Here is a 23,113-nt window from a genome sequence, read left to right as displayed (position 1 = left end):
CTGTGTGAGCCACCGATTTTTCCGATTCGTCCAACTCGTCCACGAACGGCGTTGCTGAGAACTTTGTTTTGAAGGAGGCCAACGTGCAGTCCTTCCGAGCGGGAAAGACCGCCAGCCCAGCCAACTCCGTAAGCATTATGACCAGACCTCTAACCGGAGTAAGCATTATGACCACCTGAAAGTAATACAGGTTTTGTAACTCTAGATCTACTTGGATTTCCACGCTGAGAAGCAGATAACAAAGCTTTGAGTTTTATTTCCACGCTGAGAAGCACATCAAGCCCATTAGTTTTATACCCACTTAGGGCCAGTGAGAGTTTCTTGAAACTTTGTTTCTTTTGACTTTTTTATGACTAATGTGCTTCTCAAATCTGTGAAACTTTGCGGGTTTGTTTCGTTTTTGAAAATAATTACATAAATACTTTTATTACACGTATGAAACTTTGGGTGTCCATGTCACAGCAGAGGACACTGGAATCCGATGTCCTGGTCCAGCCGACTGACTCTTCTAAACCAGCTATCAATGTTTGTTTCTTTTAGACTTTTATGACTAATTTGCATTTGACCCCCATATATACTCAAGGCTGTAATTATAATTTGCTCCTTTTCCATTTAAATGGATAAATACTTTGTGAGTTCGTTTCTTTCAGCAAGAAAAGAGGAAAAAAGGTGCAGATGTATGAATTTTCATCATCTAAGAGAGATCGAATTGGTTTATTCCGAATTTTGATAGTTATTAAATTTTTACGTATTTTCCACACGTATTTCCCAAATCCTAAATATAAATTTCATTTGAGAAGCATAAATTATCTTTGTACCTCTTAAGAAAGATCTTTCAAAGAATCAAATTAATGGTGGAAAAATCACAGCTAAACTAGTTGCTTACAAATTATATACAGGATTAAAAATTTAAAAGACATGATTAATGGTCACCAATACGAAAGTGGGGAATGAACAAGGCTAGGGAGAAACAGATTAAGGGTTCTTTCTCGTCTTCTACTTCAAGCTTCAATGTTCGTAAGTGTAGGAGCTCATATCGTAAAGATGGAGATTTAAAGCATCCTTTTTTAAACAATCGGTCAAACTTTTTTTTCTTTAAACTGTCTTTTTTAAACAAGCGATCAACTTTGTATTTCATTTCAACTTTCGAAATCAGGTACGAATCAAATACGTCTTACTTCAACTTTTGAAATCACGCACGTACTAATCAAGTGCGTCTTATTTCAACTTTCGAAATCCCGTACTAATGAAGTGCGTCTTAGAATTTTAGGTTCAACTTTGTATTTCACTATCAACTTTCTATATCAAGGTCCAATCAAGTGCGTCTTAGTGTTTTAGCGCATAAACATGCATGTACTTTAATTTATCCAAAATAGCCTCCACTGACTCTATTTACTTTTATGACAAATGTATGAATTTTCATCATCTAAGAGAGATCAAATTGGTTTATTCCGAATCTTGATAGTTATTAAATTTTTACGTATTTTCCACACGTATTCCCCAAATCTCAAATATAAATTTCATTTGAGAAGAACGGTTGTCAGACCATAAATTATCTTTGTACCTCTTAAGAAAGATCTTTCAAAGAATCAAATTAATGGTGGAAAAATCACAGCTAAACTAGTTGCTTACAAATCATATACAGGATTAAAAATTTAAAAGACATGATTAATGGTCACTAATACGAAAGGGGGGAATGAACAAGGCTAGGGAGAAACAGATTAAGGGTTCTTTCTCGTCTTCTACTTCAGGCTTCAATGTTCGTAAGTGTAAGAGCTCATATCGTTCCATGACAAGCAGCACTTGATCTTCTTGTTTTGAGGCACATGAAATTTCGGTTCTTTCGGTATAGTTGGATGCTTCATTGACCTAAAAACGAAGAAACGTGAGCACGATGTCAGAAAACTGTATTACATCCTACTTATGAATACAATGAATATCAGAACACGTATGGCTCAATATAGAACATTTGATGGGATAAACTACGCTGTTGGAGGAACCGAAACCATATTTAGTCTCCCTTAAAACTTTATAGCAGAAAGTTAAAGAACCACAGATTTGTGATAACCGTAAATCCTACAAAGCCAGAATCAGTGTAACTTAATAAGAGATTTTATCGACTCGCTTTATAAGGATGGATTCCAAAAATTATCTGCACTTTGTTTTTCTGCATATTACGAAAACGATTTTGGAACACACCCTTGTCATTCCAAAATGAGAGTATTCCAATCATGACATTGTTTTATCTTGACATGCAAGAAACTTCAAGAGGAGAAAGGGTCTATGTATAACCCGGTTTACAACCAGATCAAGGAAGTGTTACCTTCTGGGAATGAAAGGCTTGTCAAAGTAGGGCATCGGCTGTGCTTTCGGGACAAGCTCCTTTCTCAATCTTCTTATTTCCTCCTCTTCTGCCAACTGCAAGAGAAAAAACAATAACAAAACTCATATTTCAGGTCGAGAATAACTATGATAATACAAAGCTCATCAAGTGCAATAACTCTTTACCTTCTGCAGTCTCTCTCTTTCCATCTTGTATTGCTCAAACAGGCTCATCTTCTCTGCCACCTGATAGTGCACACAAATACAAAACCAAATTCAGAAAAGGAATTTGTTATCGAGTCTCTTGAAATATCATTTCTCATATATATCTCCAAAGTGACGTTATGGTCATTTCTCACGTAATTAGAGTAACTTCATGGAGTCCATAAATTTAGAAGTGTTCCTAAAGGCACCGATAAAACAACTTTGCCACACACATAGTTTGCATGCACTACTGAGCAGAATGACTGAACATATCAAGACAAGCGCATATTCTCAATGCTCAAGTATTTGAAATCACCTGATGGTCAAACTCAGCTCGCTCTACTGCCCGCATGTCACTGTGGAGCCTCAGGTCCGTTGGTATTGTAATTTCTTTTACCGGAGGTTTCAGCAAGCACTGAGATGACAAACACCAAAGGTATGCATACAAGTTAGTGGTTCAGTCTTGTCTTTCTTGCAATAGCAATAAATCACTTGAATATAGTCCTCTTAATGTGATTTCGAACACCGAATTTGTATCTATACCTCTGGTTCGTCAGTTGTCCATGGGAGGCCCTGAGCAATTGGTATCCGCTGCCTCTCCTCCTCCATCATCATCTCTTGTAACTTCTTCATGAACTCTTCCTCCTTTTGTCTTCCCCTTTCCTGCATTGAGATCACCAAACAAGGTTAGAAGCAATGCGAATGCAAGTAAACTTTCTGAGTACTTTTCGATACCATCCATTTTCCGAACAATTTACCTCTGTTCTTAGCTTGAATGGCTTAGCACTAGTGGCTCTTTGTTGCTGCTTCTTCTTCCATCTCGTTCCTCCCACTGTGCTAGAAGAGTCAGAGCTCTGAAATTCAAACCGGAATACAACCTAATCTAAGTTAGCCAATCATTTTCAATCTCCAAAATAATGTGAAAAAATTAAAAACTAGATCTTACATTTCTTCTGTTCCTTCGCCCCCCATTAGAAGTCCTGCTTGAACCACTGTTCAATCAAAATAGCAAATCCAAAACTCAGTCACGACTTACAACAAACACCTGGTGTGCATCCAATTGTCATGCTAACTATAGTCAAGTATAATTGCTAACCTTCCCAGACTTCCATCCCAAGAAGAAGAGACTGACGGACGCCGATCCAGACCGAGATTCTCCAACGTCAAGCACAAATCAGACGGGAAAAACGATGACGATGAAACCTGTGTTTCCGGCGCCTTCGGAGGAGGCTGCAATCCAGGCAATGTCCACTTCTCTACCTTCTTCCCAATCTCTTCCGCCGCCTCCTCCTCCCCATTCTGCTCATCCGAATCCTTCGAGCTCGGAATCGAAAGCAGCTTCTCAAATGCCTGAACCAAATGCATCACCTTCCCACGCTCCGGCACACTCTTCCTCGCCTCTTCCAACAACTTGTCCCTTCTTCTCTTGATTGTCGAACAACCCAATTCACTATCCGGGTCGAAATCACCCGACCCATCTACAATTTGAAGGTCCTGAATCCTCAAACCCTCCTCGATTGCTTCCTCCAGTTCACGCTCAGCTCTGTCGCTCTCCTTCAAACTCTCGGATTCGACGTCGTCGTTTTGCTTCTTGAAGAACTCTTCCTGCGACGCCCGCAGATTTTCATACGCAACGCAGAGGCACATCTTCGAATTTCCCTTCTCTTTGCACTTGCAGGCAACATTCGGGTTCTCCTTCTTCGATTTCTTCTTCGCGACGACGAACTTTCTCTCCCGGATCTTGTTCCGGGGCGAACGAACAACCGGGTTTGCGTTCTTGGACGCCGATTTCTGGGACTTCGCTGCCGATTTCGACGCAGGGGAAGTGGTGGGTTTCGGGCCAGGGGAAACATTGGGGTTCGAATTCTCAGGGTATCTCGAGTTGTCGTGCTTCTTGGATCGAGACCCATGTTGGTTTTTCACAGGAGTCACCGCTCCGGCGTTCTTGCTGATCAAATCCATCGGAATGTGACCGAAAAAGAGAGATTATTCGCCGGAAACAACCGGGTTCGTTGAGTTTAGATAAGAAAATCAAGGGTTAGCTTTTTTTTTCTTTTTTTCTTTTTCTGAAGCGAGGAAAGGATCAGTGAGGATTGATGGATTTGGAGAGAGAAAAAAGAAACGTTAGAGCTGTTGACGCTCAATGTGTAACGGCTATTTTTCTAGGATTATATGTGCACCGTTTGATAAAGCTTTTAAAATTTATGTCTATGTTGAACCGTTGGATTAGGTGTTATTTTAAAAATAAATTATTTGGGGTCGTTTGGATTAAGTGATTAGGAATTTAGGAGAGTGGTGGCGATAGCGGAAGAATTTCATTTACCAACGGTTGCAGCCGAATAAGGCAAGTCGCAATACTGAGATATTTACATGTAGTCCAATAGGGATTTTTAACTATGCATCCCGACTTCAAAGCTTCTGTTTCTAAATTGTTTTAATAATTTCGAACTTTTCCGTCTCTCTCTTCAAATGTAAGTTTAAAAAAAAAAAAAATATTGCGGAAATACTCCTATTATCTTATTTTGTCAAAATCCGTAATTTTTTTTAATCAACGAGCATATATACTCAATATAACTATGCAATCTGCAAAAAAATACAAATATGAACAACCGACATCTTGACGTATATAACAGTTATACAATTAATAATCAATAAATCTCATTAAGAAAACAACATTTGTATATCTAAGAAAACTCACTCGAAATCTCAAGTGAAGCCGCACGGGCATTCAACCAAATTTTTAAGATTGATCCACACATGCATTCAACCATCTATTTCATATATGAACAAATATAATATATGCCCAATATATACTTATATAACTAACAGCAATAATAAATAAAATATGTGTCCCATATATATTCATGACGAGAATAATAAATAGAATATCTATCACAAATATACTCATGGTAATAGTATTAATAGAATATATGTCCATATTTGACACACCCGACCAAGGTCGAGACGTGATGTAGCCATGAATATTGTCATATTCCGGGTTTGACTCTGCTGTAGCATGATATTGTCCGCTTTGGGTCCCAACCACGTCCTCACGGTTTTGTTTTTGGGAATTCAAACGAAAACTTTCTAGGAGTCACTCATACTGGGAATGCTCTCGTCCGAACTCGCTTAACTTCGGAGTTCCGATGGAACCCGAAGTCAGAGAGTTCCCAAAAGGCCTTGTGCTATATGGAGGTGGGCATGTACATATAAGACATATCACCCCCTCTCCGTTGGTTGATGTGAGATATGGTGGAGCCTAGATCACGATGTGACAATATTCATAGCTGCAATAATAATTAATGGTATAGAACAAGTGACAAATACTTTGACACATATTTGTACACTTGTTTAACCATTAGATTTTATAACATTCGATGTTCTTGAGTAAGAATAATCAACTAGGCTCAACAAGACGAAAGATTCCCTTGTTATATTTTGTGTGTACAACTTGGATTTATAAATGTGTTATTACTAGTCATTTATTTGTTTTGTGAAATGATATATGTATGTATTGTTAATATCAGCTATGAGTATATCTGTCAACCATGAATATATCTGGAATAAATATTATATTTAAAATTATTGTCAACCATGAGTATGTCTGCGCAGATACTATATTTATTCATGGTTCAATCCCTTTTGGATTCAATCTCAAGTGAGATTATTTTATATATAGTTATATACAACTGTTTTCTAAATGGGATTGATTGGTTTTTAATCACATGCCACGTATTACTCACGTCTAAAAAATTTGCTATTCTTTATTTTAATAATATCTTAAAATTCCAATTGGATATGATTTTTTGAATATGAATCCTTGTTGGATTCTTTTTATGAGAATCTCATAGATTTATGAATCATATATGTTCATCGTACATCGTGCGATCAGAAATTATTTTATATATTTTATTTAAAAATAAATACAAATAATACTTGATAAAAACTGATTGTACGTGTACGATAAACATGTATAATTTACGAATCTCTAAAATCCTTTAGATTCTTACGAATCTCAAATTGTACTTGTGAGATAGGAATACTTGGCCGCCACGCTTGAGGAATGGCGCGAAAACTATGAGAAGGAGATGACCACGCAACTCAATTTATCCCCTAAAAAAGGAGAAAAAGGTCTCGTTGCAATTCCTCGTTTTTTACTGTTTTCAATTCTTCTCCTTTTGCAATTCCATGATCCATCGGAACCCTAAAACCCTAGATTCTGATTATTGTTCTTTTATTTCAATTGGGGGTTTCTGAGGTTTAACTTGGTTAATTCGCAGACAATTCATGGCGCAGAACAGCGCCGGCGGTGCGGAGGCGCGCGCCCGATCACGTGACGAGCTGAGCGGCGAGGCTGGGTCCCTTTGGGGTAAGATTAATCCCAAGAACTTCGGCGACAGGGTTTACAGGGGAAGGCCATCGGAGCTTGATTACAAGGTTAAAAAGTCCAGGAAGAAGAAGGAGCGGGACCCAATTGATGCGGAGCCTGCCTCCGTGTTTCGCCGGAGCAAAAGGCGTCGCCTTTGTGAAGATAGCGTCCTCAGTGTTTCGGTGGAGGAAGAAGGTGTTTACAAGCCGGCGAGCAGCGAAACCGGGAAGGCGTACGAGGAAATTATTGAAGTGATTCAGAAACAGTTGGGTGGGCAGCTTCTGGTGTAGTCGGCGCGGCGGATGAGATTTTGGATGTTCTTAAAAATGAGAGCTTTGAGGATTCTGAGAAGAAAAGGGAGATTCAGAAGTTGTGGAACCCGATAGCGGATGAAGTTTTTGATCGGTTGGTTTCGATTGGGAGGCGGATCACGGATTACGGAGCTGGGATTGATGCCTTGGATGATGGCGGTGAAACTGTTGATGACGATGGGGGTGTTGCGGTACGATTTGAACAGGATGAGGAGGAGGAGGAGGAGAGTAGTGATCTCGATATGGTCATGGAAGATGAGGAACAGGATGGGAATAATGTGGTCATTCCGAGCAAGTCAGGGGCAATGCAAATTGGTGCTGAGATTGATAACGATGATATGCAGGAAGCGGATAATGATGGTTCGAGCCTTAATGTTCAGGACATTGGTGCTTATTGGCTTCAGAGGAGGATCTTTGAGGCTTATGAGAAAAATATTGATCCAGTTCAATGCCGGAAGCTTTCTGAAGAAGTTCTCCAGATACTTGCCGAAGACGATGACAGGGGAGTTGAAACGAGGTTATTGATGCACCTTCAGTTTGACAAATTCAACCTTGTTAAGCTTCTAGTGCGAAACCGGTTGAAAATTGTCTGGTGCACCCATTTAGCGAGAGCTGAAAGCAAAGATGAGAGGAAGAAAATCGAGGAGGATATATTGCGTTCTGGTCCAGATTTGGCTGCAATTTTACAACAGTTGCACAACACGAGGGCCAGCATGAAAGAGAGGCAAAAGAACTTGGAGAAGAGTATTAGAGAAGAGGCTCGCAGGTTGAAGGATGAGACTGCTGGGAACGAGCTTGGGGATAGAGATGGTGGAAGTTATTGGTTCAGAGGCAAGGCGTGGTTGTTTGATCTTGATAGCCTTGCTCAAGAAGAAAGTAGATTCTTGGTGTCTAACAAGTGTGTGTTTCCACTCAGGTCTCGCAAAGAAATGAAAAAGGGATATGAGGAAATTCATGTTCCAGCATTGAAGCCTCAACCATATCCTGATCATGAGCTTGTAAAAGTATCTGCCATGCCTGATTGGGCACAACCGGCTTTCAAAGGGATGAGCCGGTTGAACAGAATACAAAGCATAGTCTATGGGGCTGCTCTTTTCGAATCTGACAATATCCTCTTATGTGCTCCCACTGGTGCAGGTAAAACTAATGTTGCAGTGCTTACTATACTTCATCAGATTGGGCTAAACATGAACAAGGAGGACGGTACTATAAATCACAGTGATTATAAGATTGTATATGTTGCTCCTATGAAAGCGCTGGTGGCTGAAGTTGTTAGCAATTTGTCTAATCGTTTGCAGGACCATGGTGTCACGGTGAAGTAGCTTAGTGGTGACCAGACACTCACTCGCCAACAAATTGAAGAGACTCAAATTATTGTCACAACTCCAGAGAAGTGGGATATCATTACCCGAAAGTCAGGTAATTGTACTTACACACAACTTCTAAAACTTTTAATTATTGATGAAATTCATCTACTTCATGACAATAGAGGTCCTGTTCTTGAAAGCATTGTTGCTAGAACTGTTAGGCAGATTGAGACCACAAAAGACTGTATCCGGTTGGTGGGATTATCTGCTACACCCCCTAACTATGAAGATGTGGCGAAGTTCTTGCGTGTTACAAAGGGGCTGTTTCATTTTGACAATAGTTTCAGACCTGTACCCCTTTCGCAACAATATATTGGAATCACAATAAGGAAGCCACTGCAGAGGTTGCAGTTGATGAATGATATTTGTTATGAAAAGGTGATTTCTATGGCTGGAAAGCATCAAGTTCTTATCTTTGTGCATTCAAGGAGAGAAACGGCTAAAACAGCTTGTGCTATACGAGATACTGCACTTGATAAAGGCACTGTTGGTAGGTTTCTGAAAGAAGACAGTGCCAGCCATGAGATTCTTAATGTTCATAAAAATTTGGTCAAGAGCAATGATCTCAAAGGTCTTCTGCCATATGGTTTTGCTATTCATCATGCTGGGTTGAACAGGGATGATCGCCAACAGGTTGAAGCTCTTTTCTCTGATGGGTATGTACAAGTTTTAGTTTCCACTGCAACACTTGCTTGGGGTGTGAATCTGCCAGCTCACACCGTGATAATCAAGGGGACTCAGATCTATAATCCAGAAAAGGGAGCATGGACTGAACTAAGTCCTCTTGATATTATGCAGATGTTGGGTCGGGCAGGACGACCTCAGTACGATGCAGAAGGAGAAGGGATAATCATCACCGGCCACAAGGAATCACAGTACTATCTTTCTTTGATGAATCGACAACTACCTATTGAAAGTCAATTAGTCTCCAAGTTGGCCGACCAATTGAATGCTGAAATTGTTCTTGGAACTGTTCAAAATGCTAGAGAAGCCTCTGATTGGTTAACACACACTTACCTGTATGTTCGCATGTTAAAAGAACCAACCCTGTATGGTTTGGAATCAGATATTCGCAGAAGAGATAGTCAGTTGGAGGAGAGGCGTGCGGATCTGATCCATTCTGCTGCAACCATTTTGGACAGAACCAATTTGATCAGGTATGATAGAAAAAGTGGATGCTTCCAGGTCACAGACCTGGGGCACATTGCGAGTTATTATTATATAACTCATGGAACAATAACCACATATAATGAGCTATTAAAGTCCACAATGGGTGATATAGATCTGTTTCGGTTGTTTTCACTAAGTGAGGATTTATGTACGTCACTGTGCGGCAGGATGAAAAGATGGAACTCGCACAACTATTGGACCGTGTTCCTGTCCCGGTCAATGACGGTCTGGAAGAGCCCAGTGCCAAGATTAATGTTTTGCTACAAGCTTATATTTCACAACTGAAACTTGAAGGGCTTTCTTTGTCATCTGATATGGTTTTCATTACTCAGAGTGGTGGGCGTCTTCTACGGGCTATTTTTGAGATTGTCTTGAGACAAGGATGGGCTCAGCTAGCAGGAAAGGCATTGAAATTGTGCAAAATGGTTGACAAGAGGATGTGGGGCGTCCAAACACCCCTTCGCCAGTTCAATGGGTTAATAACGAATGATATTTTGATGAAATTGGAGAAGAAGGACTTGGCCTGGGAAAGATATTATGACCTCTCTCCACAGGAGCTGGGGGAGCTTATTCGTATGCCAAAGATTGGAAGAACGCTTCATAAGTTCATCCACCAGTTCCCCAAATTAAACCTTGCAGCCCATGTCCAACCGATTACTCACACATTACTAAAGGTCAAGCTTGTTATAACACCAGACTTTCAGTGGGAGGACAGAATTCATGGATATGTGGAGCCCTTTTGGGTAATTGTGGAGGATAATGACGGTGAGTGCATTCTTCATCATGAATATTTTCTACTGAAGAAGCTGCATATTGATGAGGACCATACTTTGAACTTCACAGTTCCAATTTATGAACCACTTCCTCCCCAATACTACATTCGTGTTGTGTCGGATAGGTGGCTTGGGTCGGAGACTGTTTTGCCTGTTTCTTTCAAGCACCTCATCTTACCTGATAAGTATCCTCCACCTACAGAGTTATTGGACTTGCAACGATTTCCCTTGGCTGCACTAAGGAATCCAGTGTTCGAAGCTCTGTACGATCATGATTTTAAGCATTTTAATCTTATTCAGACTCAGGTCTTCACTGTTCTGTATAATTCAGATGAGAACGTTTTAGTTGCTGCACCAACAGGGAGTGGGAAGACCATATGTGCAGAGTTTGCCATATTGAGGAATCATCAAAAGGGCACTGAAGCTGATAGTCCTGTCATGCGTGTTGTGTATATTGCACCTTTTGAAGCTCTTGCTAATGAGCGTTACAGTGACTGGGTAAGGAAGTTTGGAAAGGGTCTCAATCTGTGCGTTGAAAAATTATCTGGGGAAATAAATATAGACCTGAAACGGCTTGAGAAAAGTCATATTATCATCAGCACTCCGGAGAAATGGGATGCTTTATCTCGCCGCAGGAAAGAGTGGAAACATGTTCAACAGGTTAGTCTTTTTATTGTAGACGAACTCCACTTGATTAGTGGTCAATGTGGTCCAATCTTGGAGGCAATAGTCTCTAGGATGAGATATATATCAACTCAATCCAAGAACATGATTCGTATTGTGGCTCTCTCAACTTCTCTTGGAAATGCGAAGGATCTTGGAGAATGGATAGGGGCTACCTCTCACAGCATTTTCAATTTTCCTCCTGCAGCGCGTCCAGTGCCTCTTGAAATACACATTCAGGGGGTGGATTTTGCTGATTTTGAAGTGAGAATGCAAGCAATGATGAAACTAACATACACTGCCATTGTCCAGCATGGCAGGAATGGTGAACCAGCTCTAGTGTATGTTCCTACAAGGAAACACGTCCGACTAACTGCTGAGCATCTGGTGACTTGCTCAAATGTAAACAATGAGAAACCACCTTTTTTATTGTGATCTTGGGAAGGTCATATCGAGTCTTTGATTGGAAGCTTTAATGATGAAAGATTGCAATCCACTTTGCGCATTGGAGTGGGCTACTTGCATGAGGGCTTAACTAGTTTAGATCAACAAATTGTGTCACAGCTTTATGAATCTGGTTGGATTCAAGTGTGTGTAGTAAGTAGTTCAATGTGTTGGGGAGTGCCGCTGTCAGCCCATTTGGTGGTTGTGATGGGAACCCAATATTATGACTGCCGGGAAAATGTTCACACTGATTACCATGTTACTGATCTGTTGCAGATGATGGGCGGTGCCAATCGCCCTCTGCTAGATGATTCTGGGAAGTGTTTCATCCTCTGCCACACGCCTCATAAAGAATACTACAAGAAGTTCTTGTATGAAGCGTTGCCTGTTGAAAGCCATTTCCACCATTACCTACATGATAATGTGAATGCGGAAATTGTTAATGGAATGATTGAGAACAAGCAAGACGCAGTTGATTATCTTACATGGACCTTCTTGTACAGGAGGATCACACAAAATCCCAACTATTATAATCTCCAAGTAGTTAGTCAGCGGCATCTTTCTGAACACCTCTCGGAGCTTGTTGAAACGACACTGAGTGATTTGGAAGCAATCGAGTGCATTGCTATCAAGAATGAAATAAACCTATCTCCTTTGCCTCTTGGCATGATAGCATCGTATTATTACATCAGTTATACAACTGTAGAGCGATTCAGTTCTTCTTTAACTTCCAAAACAAAGATGAAGGGTCTTCTGGAGATTCTAGCTCAAGCTTCAGAGTATTCACAGCTTCCCATACGATCTGGGGATGAAGAGGTGGTCCGAAGGTTAATTAACCACCAAAGGTTCTCTTTCGAGAATCCCAAATGCAGAGACCCTCATGTGCAAGCAAATACGCTGCTTCAGGCTCACTTCTCCAGACAACCTGTAGGAGGGAACCTAACAATGGACCAGCAAGAGGTGATCCTTTCCGCAACTAGGTTGGTTTATGCAATGATTGATGTAATTTCCAGGAACGGCTGGCTAAGACTTGCTGTCCAAGCGATGGAGTTGAGCCAGATGGTGACTCAGGGTATGTGGGACTGTGATTCGGAGCTTCTACAGCTTCCTCATTTCACAAAGGAGCTGGCAAAGAGATGTCAAGATAATCCTGAGAAGAGCGTGGAAACCGTATTTGATTTGAAAGAGATGGAAGACAATGAGAGACGCAAGCTACTCAAGATGTCAGATGCACAGTTGCTTGATGTTCAACGGTTTTGCAACCGGTTTCCTGACATTGATGTGAATTATGAGGTCCTGGGTTGCGAAAGTATTAACGCTGGGGAAGATAAGATCACACTGCAAGTCAGTCTTAATCGCGAGCTCGAGGGGCGGATGGAGGTAGGTCCTGTTGATGCTCCGAGATATCCCAAGGGGAAAGAAGTAGGGTGGTGGCTTGTAGTTGGAGATACCGAGACTGACTCCTTGCTTGACATCAAGAAAGTTTCCGTGCAAAAGAAGTCAAAATAAAGCTCGAATTCGCTGCTCCTGCAGCCGAAACTGCCGGGAAGAAGACGTACACCCTATATTTCATGTGTGATTCGTACATGGGATGTGATCAGGAAATCAGTGTTGATATTAATTGAAGCAGTGGGAGCCTGAAGAGAAGTTTCTTCTTCAATTTATATTAATCGCTTCTATTTTTAATTCCTGCCGTTTTCTACAAACCATTATATATATATATATATATATATATATATATAAGTTTTTTGTGACGGCTTTGAAGGTGATTCTTACAGTGTAAAGAATCATCCTAACGTTGGATTTTCTTATGTAAAATCGAACGATCAGACTATTCGATTTTATAAGCTTTGGTACTTCCCAAGAAATGCATATCCAAGGGCACATGATCAATATGTACTTGACAAGATTGCAGGTATACCATTTATTGATCAGTTACGAATTTTGATTCATTTTATTTTATTTGAGAAGACGATCAACATTCTAAACTACTTCACTGTACGGAAATAGAATTGGACACGCATATGATGAGTGTAAGGGAGAAAACAATTTATCTACTTACCCTACTTCTTTACCCCAATATTTTTCATATCTTTTGATATTCGGTTAGTTGTATATGTAAACGCTCGTTACCATCTCATAGTTTAAAAAAAAAAAAAAACTTTCAAAAATCATTCCTCTAATATTTTTAGTTTATTTTGAAACGATAGGGCCGTTTGTTGTTAAAAACTTAATGTTGACTTTCTTTGACAGTGTTATTGACTTGAAGCACTTCCTTCCAACGCCTTGGAATGCACTGGTGGCTGAAGAAGAAGGGACTGCAAATTTGACAAAATTCTTACAATCTGAGCTTCACAACATTTAATTACAGGTAAGTCTTCTTTGTGTATGTGTGTGTGTGTATATATATATATATATGTATGTTATTTTAAAATAAAATTGAGTAAATATAAGAGTTCGTTTGGAAGTGCCTATAAGTATTTGTATTGATTGGGAGAAAACAATGATTACGTTTAATGTGCAATGTTGATGAGTTTGAAACTCAATAACAAAAAAGTGACAGTCTACAAACGAAATCGTCTGAACAGATCAATTAAACATAGATTTGATCTGGTTTCGATTTTTTTTAAAATTTTTTGTGGTATCCAATCCGAGCCAAGGCATTATATTGTAGTTAGTTTGGTCACAATTTAAGAGTAAAACCGATTCAACTTAGACCATGCCCGCCTCTAATTAAATGATTGATTTCAATTAGAAAATGTGTGAACACGCCACACCGTTTGATCACTTTCAAAACAAACGACGCGTCGCTGCAAACCGTTCTTTGGACTAGGACGTGGCGAAATGCTAGTGGCAGTCAAAATTCCTACACTGATGATTACCTGACAGAATCTTTTTTGTGCTCATCCATACAAATTACAATCCAGAATCAGAGTGGCATTTATCGTAATTTTAATGAGGATCATTACCTCTTTCAGTAATTTTATCAACCAGAAAGTTTCTATTTTTCGGACCCCAAAAAAAACCACAAATGGCTATAAAACCCGCCAGCGCCAAAATTTTACCCGATCCCCAATCTCTGTCGTTCCGATTCAGATTTGATCAAATTTCTATCTCCGATCGTCAATTCGAGATTTTATTCGTTCAATTCAATCTTTTCTCTACCTGTTGATCCCAATTTCTTACCTCGCCGTGCCTCCAATCCGATTCTAGGGTTAGGGTTTTGAAAAATCCAGAAACTTTTTCGATCCGAAAAGGGTTTTTTCTTGACCTGCGAAAAATTGTTCACCCGATAGGTTTTTGATGTCCGAAAGATCAAAGGAATTATCAGAAATTTTGAGAAATTTTTTTGGTTTTTGAAGTTTCCAATTTTATATTATTTTCATCTGTATAAATTGGGGATAAACAGCTTACTGCATGTTTCTTCAATTGCTCGTAAAGTAGTTTTTAAAATTAAAAGTACAGTAATTTTGGGGGTTTGACTTTTGAGAAGCTGATTTTTGGGTGCTTTTATCAGTTGCCGGGACGTCAATATTTTCAGGTAAGGATCAGCTTCTTCAGCTAAGCCCAGTCGTACTAAATATTTTTTTTTAATAAAATTTTAAATTAGATTCTTTCTTTTTCTTTTTCTTTTTTTTTTTATAAATTAATATGCTTTTTAGATAATTGTTTGACTGTTGGACAATAATTGTTTGCTTTTAGTGCCCCTGCATGTGTTGCAAATTGCAATATAGAAATTTGTATAAAACAATATTCAAAACCTGGGTTTTTGCAAAAGATGATGCTTTGAAGTTAACATGGTATGTTCCTTTTTTAAGGAATCAGTGTCACTATTACTTGTCGAAAGGAAAAATGAGAGAATTGTTACCTGATGCGGTTGTTTTAAATTCGGTATTTGTTGTGAAAGGACGAACAATGTTATGTTCATTCTTATGGAGTATGTAATCTGTTTTCATTTATAGTAAGCGCCGATTAAGTCAAGTCATTCAAAAGGGTTTGTTTCATGTAGAACTGTTATTTTCTTCTCGTTTGTGAGATGTTTGGTTGCGGCTTTCTGCTTTTTGTGGGAGTTTTAGGTATGTAAATGCTGTATTGCATATTCAGTGCTCCATTTCAAATTTGGCTTCACTTTGCAGGACAAAATGATAAACAAACGGCCTTTTGATGTTGAGGATTCTTATGAGGTTGCTTGTAAGCACCCAAGACGATTGGAACATGCTAATGAGCCTGCTCCAATTGTGGATACTTTTCCTTTGAGTAGCAGCCCCCAGAAATTTCAAATTTCAGGTACCAAATAGTTGCTTGGTCAATTGGTCAATTGGTCGATAATAATTTCATTTTCAAGTTGTGCGTATAATGATTGGCGGAAAACTTAGAAGATGTAAATGCATAACATGTGCCGTGGATCTGGAATTGCAATTTGGAGTTTAATCTGGACTATTAACACAACCTGACCTTTGAATAGAAATAATGGCATCAGTGTTTGTTATTCTGATCTAAGTTAGTGTAATCTGATGTGAGTTAGTATATTGTTTACGAGGACTAATGCATGGTTTTTATTAGCTTAGTGTAATCTGTAGATATTGAGTTTGATCTTATAGCTGATGTAATTACAATATGAAGATGGTGAAGGCGACGGGAGTTTTAGTAAATGTCCAGACGAAGGAAGGTCTGCAAGTGACTTGGGAACTGAATCCTCAAATGAGACCTACAAAGAACTTGAAACTGGTGCCTCTGGAAGCTCCTTCCGATTTTGGTGGGCCAACAACAATATGTTTGAAGCTCATGTAAGACCTGAGGCAGCAGGGCATCTATCATTATTCCCAGAATTTTTTTCACCTGCAAACCATTTGAGGGCTTTTCTTCATTCTGATGTGATCTTCTCATCTCCTGTTGATTGTCCTCCTCAAAAGCTAGTTTCTATCGGACCTCAGCATCAAGCTTATGTTCCAGAATGGGGCCACGAGGGTTCACACTCTTCAAATCATCTGGAGAAATTGGATCCTCGGCGCGAAGTTTCATATGTTTCTGGCCAAGGCCTTGGTGTCAATCAGGAGAAGCTGATGGGTACCTGTATCATTTCTATGCCTGAGCTGGATACATTTGAAAACTATTTATGTGAAGATGTGAGAGCTAGAAACAACTGTAAGTGTGCTGATGCAGGCTCTGTTAGATGCGTGAGACAGCATGTCATGGAAGCAAAAGAGAAATTAAGGGAAGACCTTGGACATCACCTATTTGAAGAGTTGGGCTTTTATGAAATGGGAGAGGAGGTTGCAGAGAAATGGACTAAAGAGGAAGAGCGTGCCTTCCACGATGCCATCCTCTCTAACCCTGCATCATTGGGTAAGAACTTCTGGCACCACCTCTCAGTGGCTTTTCCTTTGCGACCACACAAAGACCTTGTCAGCTATTATTTCAATGTTTTCATGCTCCGTAAGCGTGCTGAGCAGAATAGGTTTGACCCTCTAAACATTGATAGTGACGATGATGAGTGGCAAAAGAGCGAACTTGGAGTGGTCAATGATGACAAGGACGCTTTGGTGGAATCTCCTGTAAATCTAAATGCTCCTGCCTATATCCAGGTAGAACATTTAGGCTGTTTCAATGAGCACATTGAGGATGCTGATGACGTAGATGGTTGTAATGATGGTGCCGATGTGGTTGGTTGTGATGGAATTAAGGACGAGGATGCAGGTGATATAGATGATGGCTCAGGAGCTCATGTTGAGAATCCCCCTGGTTATAGTGGTGGTGCTACTGAAACTCAGCTTTTGGATAAAACTCCTAGCAGCAACAGAGAGAATTATGATATTCAGGATGATTCTTGCACATCATATGAGTATCAGCAAGACAGTTGAGTCATATGCTCCACTTACGGAGGAGAAAGATTCAAGAATCGCAGTGTAGAATGACAACTCGTATATTTAAGTATACGAACATCTTGACTGGCCTGCATCAGCACAATTAGATGTTGAGATGGCAAAGGTTGGAGGTGAACTACAGTACAACTAATAATTCCTCGCACTGTTGTTCAAATCAAGCCAGCTTTGGGCTGTACGAACTCCTAAAGCCTTTTGTTCATGACTTCGAGAACCCTGAAGGAGGAGCTTCAAGTTGGTGATCGATTATTAACTCTTCAAAGGTGAAAGTAGTTTTCCTTGGGTTTTTCAGTTCTTGGAAGAAGGCAGCTACAGATGTAGGTTTCTAGTACACGATTGGTGTCCTCCGTCTACTAGTCAAAGGGATTACCGTGGCCGGGAAACTCCTTCCTTAAGTGAATAGGGTAGAATTTCATTACCCAAGTTCTTCCGTGAGACGAAAATCCTGTTTTTCCTTCTGAGGATGAGTCCCGTGAGAATAGTAACGCAAAAGGGATGGTTTTCATCGAAGAAATTGAATCAAAAGTTCGTTATCAAGAATTTACACTGTATCTTTTTGTTTTTGGTAGTGAGGTTAATTTCGTTTTATATTGTGTTCGTTTTCCCAGTGTTGTCACTCTTATTTGATACTATTTCTCTCAATCCCTTGGAAATGAATTTTTACATGAACTTAATTATTGTCCAAACTTCTCTAGAAAGCTTTTTAATATATATATATATATATATATTTTTTTTTTTTATGGATTCTCTGTTATTTTACTGTCCAACATCAATTTTTATGTCAATATTATAAAACATTGTACTAAAAACATAAGTAGATAGAGAATTTATGAAGAATTTCACTTTTGAAATAGCTTCTTTAGCATATCTCAAAAGAAGTATGCGAGAATGCTTTTCCAACTAAAAAACAGATCATGGGTTTGAAAAGTAGTGTCCAAGGCTTAAGATTGTCCAACTTGAGCAAGGAAAAATTCTACCATGTCCACGGTATCCCTTAGAATTTAAGGGTGAAGAGTTTGGTCAAATGTCAAAATTCTTTTGACGTGACTATTATTAACTTTATGCATGCTAATGTACTTCTTTCAAAGTTCGAATCTAATGAACTTCCTTCGAAGTTCAAAAAAAAAAACACATTAACCAACCCCTGTCAAATATACTGTGCCTTCCGAGTTTTTTTACCATGCTACCCCTGTCAAATTTACTGTGCATTCGACAGTTGGGGACAGTGAGGTTTGAGAATTTTCTGTACCGATTACATTGAAAATTTTCTTGCAAGGTTCGAACCTTGTCCCTTGTGTAGGGTTGCTTAGAACAAACCCAACCCAGGGCTAAATGCTATTTTTTAGGTTTTATTCCCCCCTCCCCTCCCCCCCCCCCCCCAAAAAAAAACCTAACTGAACCCATGCTAAATGTGTCCCAAAAACCTAACTGAACCCATGCTAAATGTGTGGGTTAAAAGTTAAAAGTAAAAAATAGTCAAATTCCCTTCAGGATTTAGCCTATAAAATGGTGCGGGCACCACTAGTGGTACCCCACCCAAATGGGCATGTCTTTCAGGATTTATTGAATCTAACAGCTGAAATCGAATATAATCAAATCTAACGGTAAAAAAATATCTAATGGCTCAAATTTAAATCCAACGGCTAAAATAATTAAAAAATTATTTAACTCAAAATTCACCCAAATTTAGTGATTTTTCAATATTTATCCAAATTTAAATATTTTTAGTTTAAAATGTTCATAAAATTAAATTATGATAGTGTACATAAAAAAACTATTTTAAAAGAAAAAATTAGCCTAAATTGATTCTTTAATAATCTCAGACTAAAAAATTTAGGCCAAAAGGGTTAAAGCAGAAAAGCTGTTTTCGAGCTACAACCTAAATGTTATGAGCTAAAAATTTTAAATTTTAACCCAAAAATTGAAGATGATCTTAGAAGAATAACAAAGTGGTATATAGGCACTTACATTTCCAGTCCGTTGGTTGCTATGTCCTTGGAAAGAAAATGTACACAGATCTCATGAAGGTAGGATCACCCAATTCTTGAGCCTTGCACCCCAAGCAACGCCATAAATTAGGGTCCTTTTGGTATTTACGTCACTTCAGCCTCTGCATTTGGTCACCCACTTTTTGTCGAGTGTGAGTACAGTACAAATTTTTATCGATGTGACTTTCACACTGTCATTTTATCTCTATCAGCATTTTTTTTTTCTTTCTTATTTTTCTCTTTTGGTTATTATCTTATTTGTTAAATCGTAAACCTTGATGTTGAATATGAGACAAATAAGTACATAAATCATTTCCATTTATAAATATATCTGGTAGGAAAGCGTTTATCAATATTATAATATTTAAAGAAAAAAATAATTTTCCATAATAAATTAAAAAAATTCATATCTATCTAACTTTCCGAATTTAAATCCACCATTTTGAACGACGTTATCCATCCAACCTGGATACATGATTGTTTGCTTGTCTGTGTCTACGGTGCCGTGATCCGGCAAGTCGACATAAACACACATATTTCATATGTTAATTACAGAAATGACAAAATGTGAGTGATCATGGTGGTAGCAATAGCAGAGTTGGTGGTTTGATGTAGACGAGCAAGTGGGACAAAAGTCGGAGTCTGGGACTATAGCTTTGCTTTCATGCAAGGATTTGGTTTCTTTTTCTCTATTGCCAAATGAGGCATAAGCTCCCAACAACAAACATTTAGAGAGAGAAAATCTAGAGAGAGAGAGAGAGAGAGAGAGAGATTAGTGCTAGAAAGATCCCAACATTAAACATCTATTTCGTTTTCGTTGTGTCTAGTCTTGCCCACTACTGGGAAAGCAGTCCTCTCACTCAGTCAGTGCTGCAGTTACAGAAATATTGCTTTGCTTTTTGGCTTCCACATTTACATGTCTTCAAGCACCACACGAGAGAGAGAGAGAGAGAGGAGAGAGACCTTTGTGCTCAAACCAAAACTCTGAAATCTGAGTCGTTTCTTCCCCAAGAGAGACGGAGAGGTTTTGATTAGGGACCCATATCTTGTTCTTGCCCACAAATTCTACAAAACCCAAAAGTGCTTCTTCTCCAGCACTTTTGAAAAAAGCAAGAAAGCTTCGTCTCTGATCTGGGTTTTCAGCATCCTCTGTTTCTTGAGCTCCTTCAGCAATTTTTTCCTCGAATGCGGTGGAAAGATTCAAACTTTCTCGGAAAATTGGATTCCTTCTCGGTTCTGGGATCTGGGTTCGTTTGCTTTTCTGGTTAAGATGATGGAGCATGTGTGCAAGCTCTGCAAAAAGAGTTTTGTGAGCGGCAGAGTCTTGGGAGGTCACATGAGGTGCCATGGAGCAAGAAAATCTGCTAAAACAGAGAAAAAGATCAAAATGTGCAGGGTGGATTTTGAGGTTGAAGACGATGATCACGCTGGTTATGGATTACGAAGGAACCCGAAAAAGTCCTGGAAGTTTTCAGGGGACTCGAAGTTTAAAGCTTCTGCAGGGGAAGAAAATGACACCGTCTGCAGGTGCAGGGTTTGTGGCAAAGGGTTTGATTCGATGAGGGCGATGTTCGGGCACATGAGGCATCACTCGGGGAGGGAGAGGAAGGAAACGCGGTCTTGCGAAGTTTGCTGTAAAGGGTTTGAATCGTTGAGAGCTTTAGCTACTCATAGCAGATGCCACTCGGAAAGGATTAGGGGAACTGATGGATTGGAGACTGTTTCTTCAAGCAAGATGCTTTCTGTGGATTCCTGTCAGTACAGCAGTGAGACAATGGGGCTGATTCGGAGGAAAAGATCGAAAAGATTGAGGTACAAGAATACTAATTCAAGCTGTTCTTTTTCTAGTTTTAGTGTGAATGAATCTAAGTATGTTACTGAATTCGGGGAAGAAGTAGTAGAGGGGGCTATTTGTTTGATGATCATATCTGGTAGTGGAAGCAATTTGGGTCGAATTAGTTCGGTGACCGAGTCTTCGGATAACAATTCGTTGTCATTGGAAGTTCAATCACCAAGTCAAAAGAATTGGATCATGGGAAAGAAGGGTGGTGTTTCTGGTTGTGATGTTTGTGACGATACTGTGAAATTGGTTGATTGCATTTCTGATTGTAAGAATGTCTCTGATGAGAAGAAAGTATTTGAGTTTAGCGAAAACGGTTCTTGGTTTCTGAGTGATGAGGAAAAGAATGTCGAAATGGCAGACAGGTTCTCCAGGGGTGCAGGTTATAAGAGGCCTAGACCGGATGGGCAATCTGCATTTGGGCTGTGTGATACTGAAGTGGAAATGAATGTGGATATTATCGAGGAAGTAGAATTGGATGTAGCTGCATTCGGATCAAAGAAGTTGGGTTTGAACAATAAATCCATGTTATATGCTACTGAATCTGAAGTCTTTGCTGATTCCCAGAAGAAAAGAGAGCACAAGTGCAGGATTTGCAACAAGGTTTTCAGGACGTATCAGGCACTTGGAGCTCACCAAAGAGTTCACAAATCAACCAGCAATAGTTCTGCCGTAAAAAATGAGGATCATGAAGATAGAATTCCGATTGCCAAGCTTGAATGCAGTGATAATTCAGCAGCAGAAGGGGAGACGGAAAGAGTAATTGAGAATAAGGGTCACAAGTGCTCCATCTGCTTGAAGGTGTTTGCAACAGGCCAAGCCTTGGGTGGCCACAAGAGAGTTCATTTCGACAAAGACCCCGAGAGAGGTGCACAAGAGTCCAGAGTGCTGAAGCAGCAGATTTCCAACATCTGCGATGCATTTGATCTTAGCCGTCCAGTCGAAAATGGTGATGTTGAATTCAAGTCCTGGTGGCTTGGAAATGAACATAAGCAAGAGATGTTGATGGGACTGATGCCCAACTGAGAAGTGATTCCATCAAAAGCAGCTTTGGGAGTTTCTGTCGGTAAAGCTTCTGTTTACTGCTTATGACTTTAAGGTAGCAGCCCAGCACTTGAATCTCAGCGATACATTTCGGTCCTCAGAAATGTTAACTTTTTTCCCCTTCTTTTTTCCATTCTTTTGCTTTTAATTCCGTAAAGTTTGAACAGAACACCTCATCTGGGGACCTTTTTAAAACTTGTGTAAGATGTCCGTCCATGTCATTTGTAGGGTACCTCTCAAAAAATATGGGAACACCTTATATTTTGGTTCTAACCAAATTTTATAGTCTTACTCGGTACGAATTAGTCCAGTCAGACAGTCATACCGAATACGTGATAAACCATAACATACATATTGTTTACTTCTTTCCCTCTACGTATCAATCTTCTTTTGCAAGTATGAAAAGATGCCCTTGCCTTGATCCAAAACACTCCAACCGCACAACTTTAAAGTGCATTTCAAACTCAATATCCGTTTACATCCTCAAGGCTTTAAGAACTACAATCTTTGACTTGTAAGTTTGGCTTGCAGTAAACTTTACGGTTGCGGATTTTATAGGATATAAACATGTATTAAATACGAACATTTACAAGTGATTCAGGACGTATTCATATTGTCACGGGAGCTAAATTTTGCTTTAATTAAGGGTAGCATGTGTTTGTTGCAGTGATGCACACACAAGAATTGAATATGCAAAATAATTTGTGCCATATATATGTGCAGAACAAAATTAAAC

The 23,113-nt window shown here is 39.4% G+C and overlaps 3 protein-coding genes and 1 pseudogene across 4 annotated transcripts; 3 read left to right on the top strand and 1 right to left on the bottom strand.

Moving 5' to 3' along the window:
- Window positions 1–1,571: 1,571 nt before the first annotated feature.
- On the bottom strand, window positions 1,572–4,578 carry LOC137741116 (microtubule-destabilizing protein 60-like). The gene is made up of 8 exons (XM_068480919.1): window positions 3,623–4,578; window positions 3,473–3,518; window positions 3,285–3,380; window positions 3,070–3,189; window positions 2,843–2,941; window positions 2,509–2,568; window positions 2,324–2,418; window positions 1,572–1,869 (listed from the first exon to the last, which is right to left on the bottom strand). The coding sequence occupies exons 1-8, from the start codon at window positions 4,486–4,488 to the stop codon at window positions 1,755–1,757; spliced, it is 1,497 nt and encodes a 498-aa protein (XP_068337020.1). The 5' UTR covers window positions 4,489–4,578; the 3' UTR covers window positions 1,572–1,754.
- A 2,092-nt stretch (window positions 4,579–6,670) lies between these two features.
- On the top strand, window positions 6,671–13,320 carry LOC137738696 (DExH-box ATP-dependent RNA helicase DExH12-like; annotated as a pseudogene).
- Window positions 13,321–14,630: 1,310 nt separating this feature from the next.
- On the top strand, window positions 14,631–18,189 carry LOC137739632 (uncharacterized). Of its 2 annotated transcripts, none has more exons than XM_068479273.1 (3): window positions 14,631–15,164; window positions 15,760–15,910; window positions 16,283–18,189. In XM_068479273.1, exons 2-3 carry the CDS (start codon window positions 15,766–15,768, stop codon window positions 17,482–17,484), a joined length of 1,347 nt encoding a protein of 448 aa, XP_068335374.1. In that variant the 5' UTR covers window positions 14,631–15,164; window positions 15,760–15,765; the 3' UTR covers window positions 17,485–18,189. The 2 variants fall into 2 exon arrangements, with proteins under 2 accessions (XP_068335374.1, XP_068335373.1); XM_068479272.1 differs by having other exon boundaries at window positions 14,632–15,164; window positions 16,247–18,189.
- Window positions 18,190–20,766: 2,577 nt separating this feature from the next.
- On the top strand, window positions 20,767–22,585 carry LOC137739364 (uncharacterized). The gene has a single exon (XM_068478927.1). The coding sequence runs from the start codon at window positions 20,767–20,769 to the stop codon at window positions 22,357–22,359; it is 1,593 nt and encodes a 530-aa protein (XP_068335028.1). The 3' UTR covers window positions 22,360–22,585.
- The last annotated feature ends 528 nt before the right edge of the window (window positions 22,586–23,113 follow it).

This window comes from Pyrus communis, chromosome 7 (genome assembly GCF_963583255.1).
Source record: "Pyrus communis chromosome 7, drPyrComm1.1, whole genome shotgun sequence".
In the NCBI taxonomy this organism is placed as follows: Eukaryota; Viridiplantae; Streptophyta; class Magnoliopsida; order Rosales; family Rosaceae; genus Pyrus; species Pyrus communis.
This window is presented reverse-complemented; position numbering and strand designations above follow the sequence as displayed.

Coding starts and splice junctions, on each gene's coding strand:
- LOC137741116 (XM_068480919.1), bottom strand. CDS start 4,488: ATGGATTTGATCAGCAAGAACGCCGGAGCGGTGACTCCTGTGAAAAAC. Junction 3,381..3,472: donor GGCGAAGGAACAGAAGAAAT/GTAAGATCTAGT, acceptor TTTGAATTTCAG/AGCTCTGACTCTTCTAGCAC. Junction 2,419..2,508: donor AAAGAGAGAGACTGCAGAAG/GTAAAGAGTTAT, acceptor TTTCTCTTGCAG/TTGGCAGAAGAGGAGGAAAT.
- LOC137739632 (XM_068479272.1), top strand. CDS start 15,766: ATGATAAACAAACGGCCTTTTGATGTTGAGGATTCTTATGAGGTTGCT. Junction 15,911..16,246: donor CCAGAAATTTCAAATTTCAG/GTACCAAATAGT, acceptor TACAATATGAAG/ATGGTGAAGGCGACGGGAGT.
- LOC137739364 (XM_068478927.1), top strand. CDS start 20,767: ATGGAGCATGTGTGCAAGCTCTGCAAAAAGAGTTTTGTGAGCGGCAGA.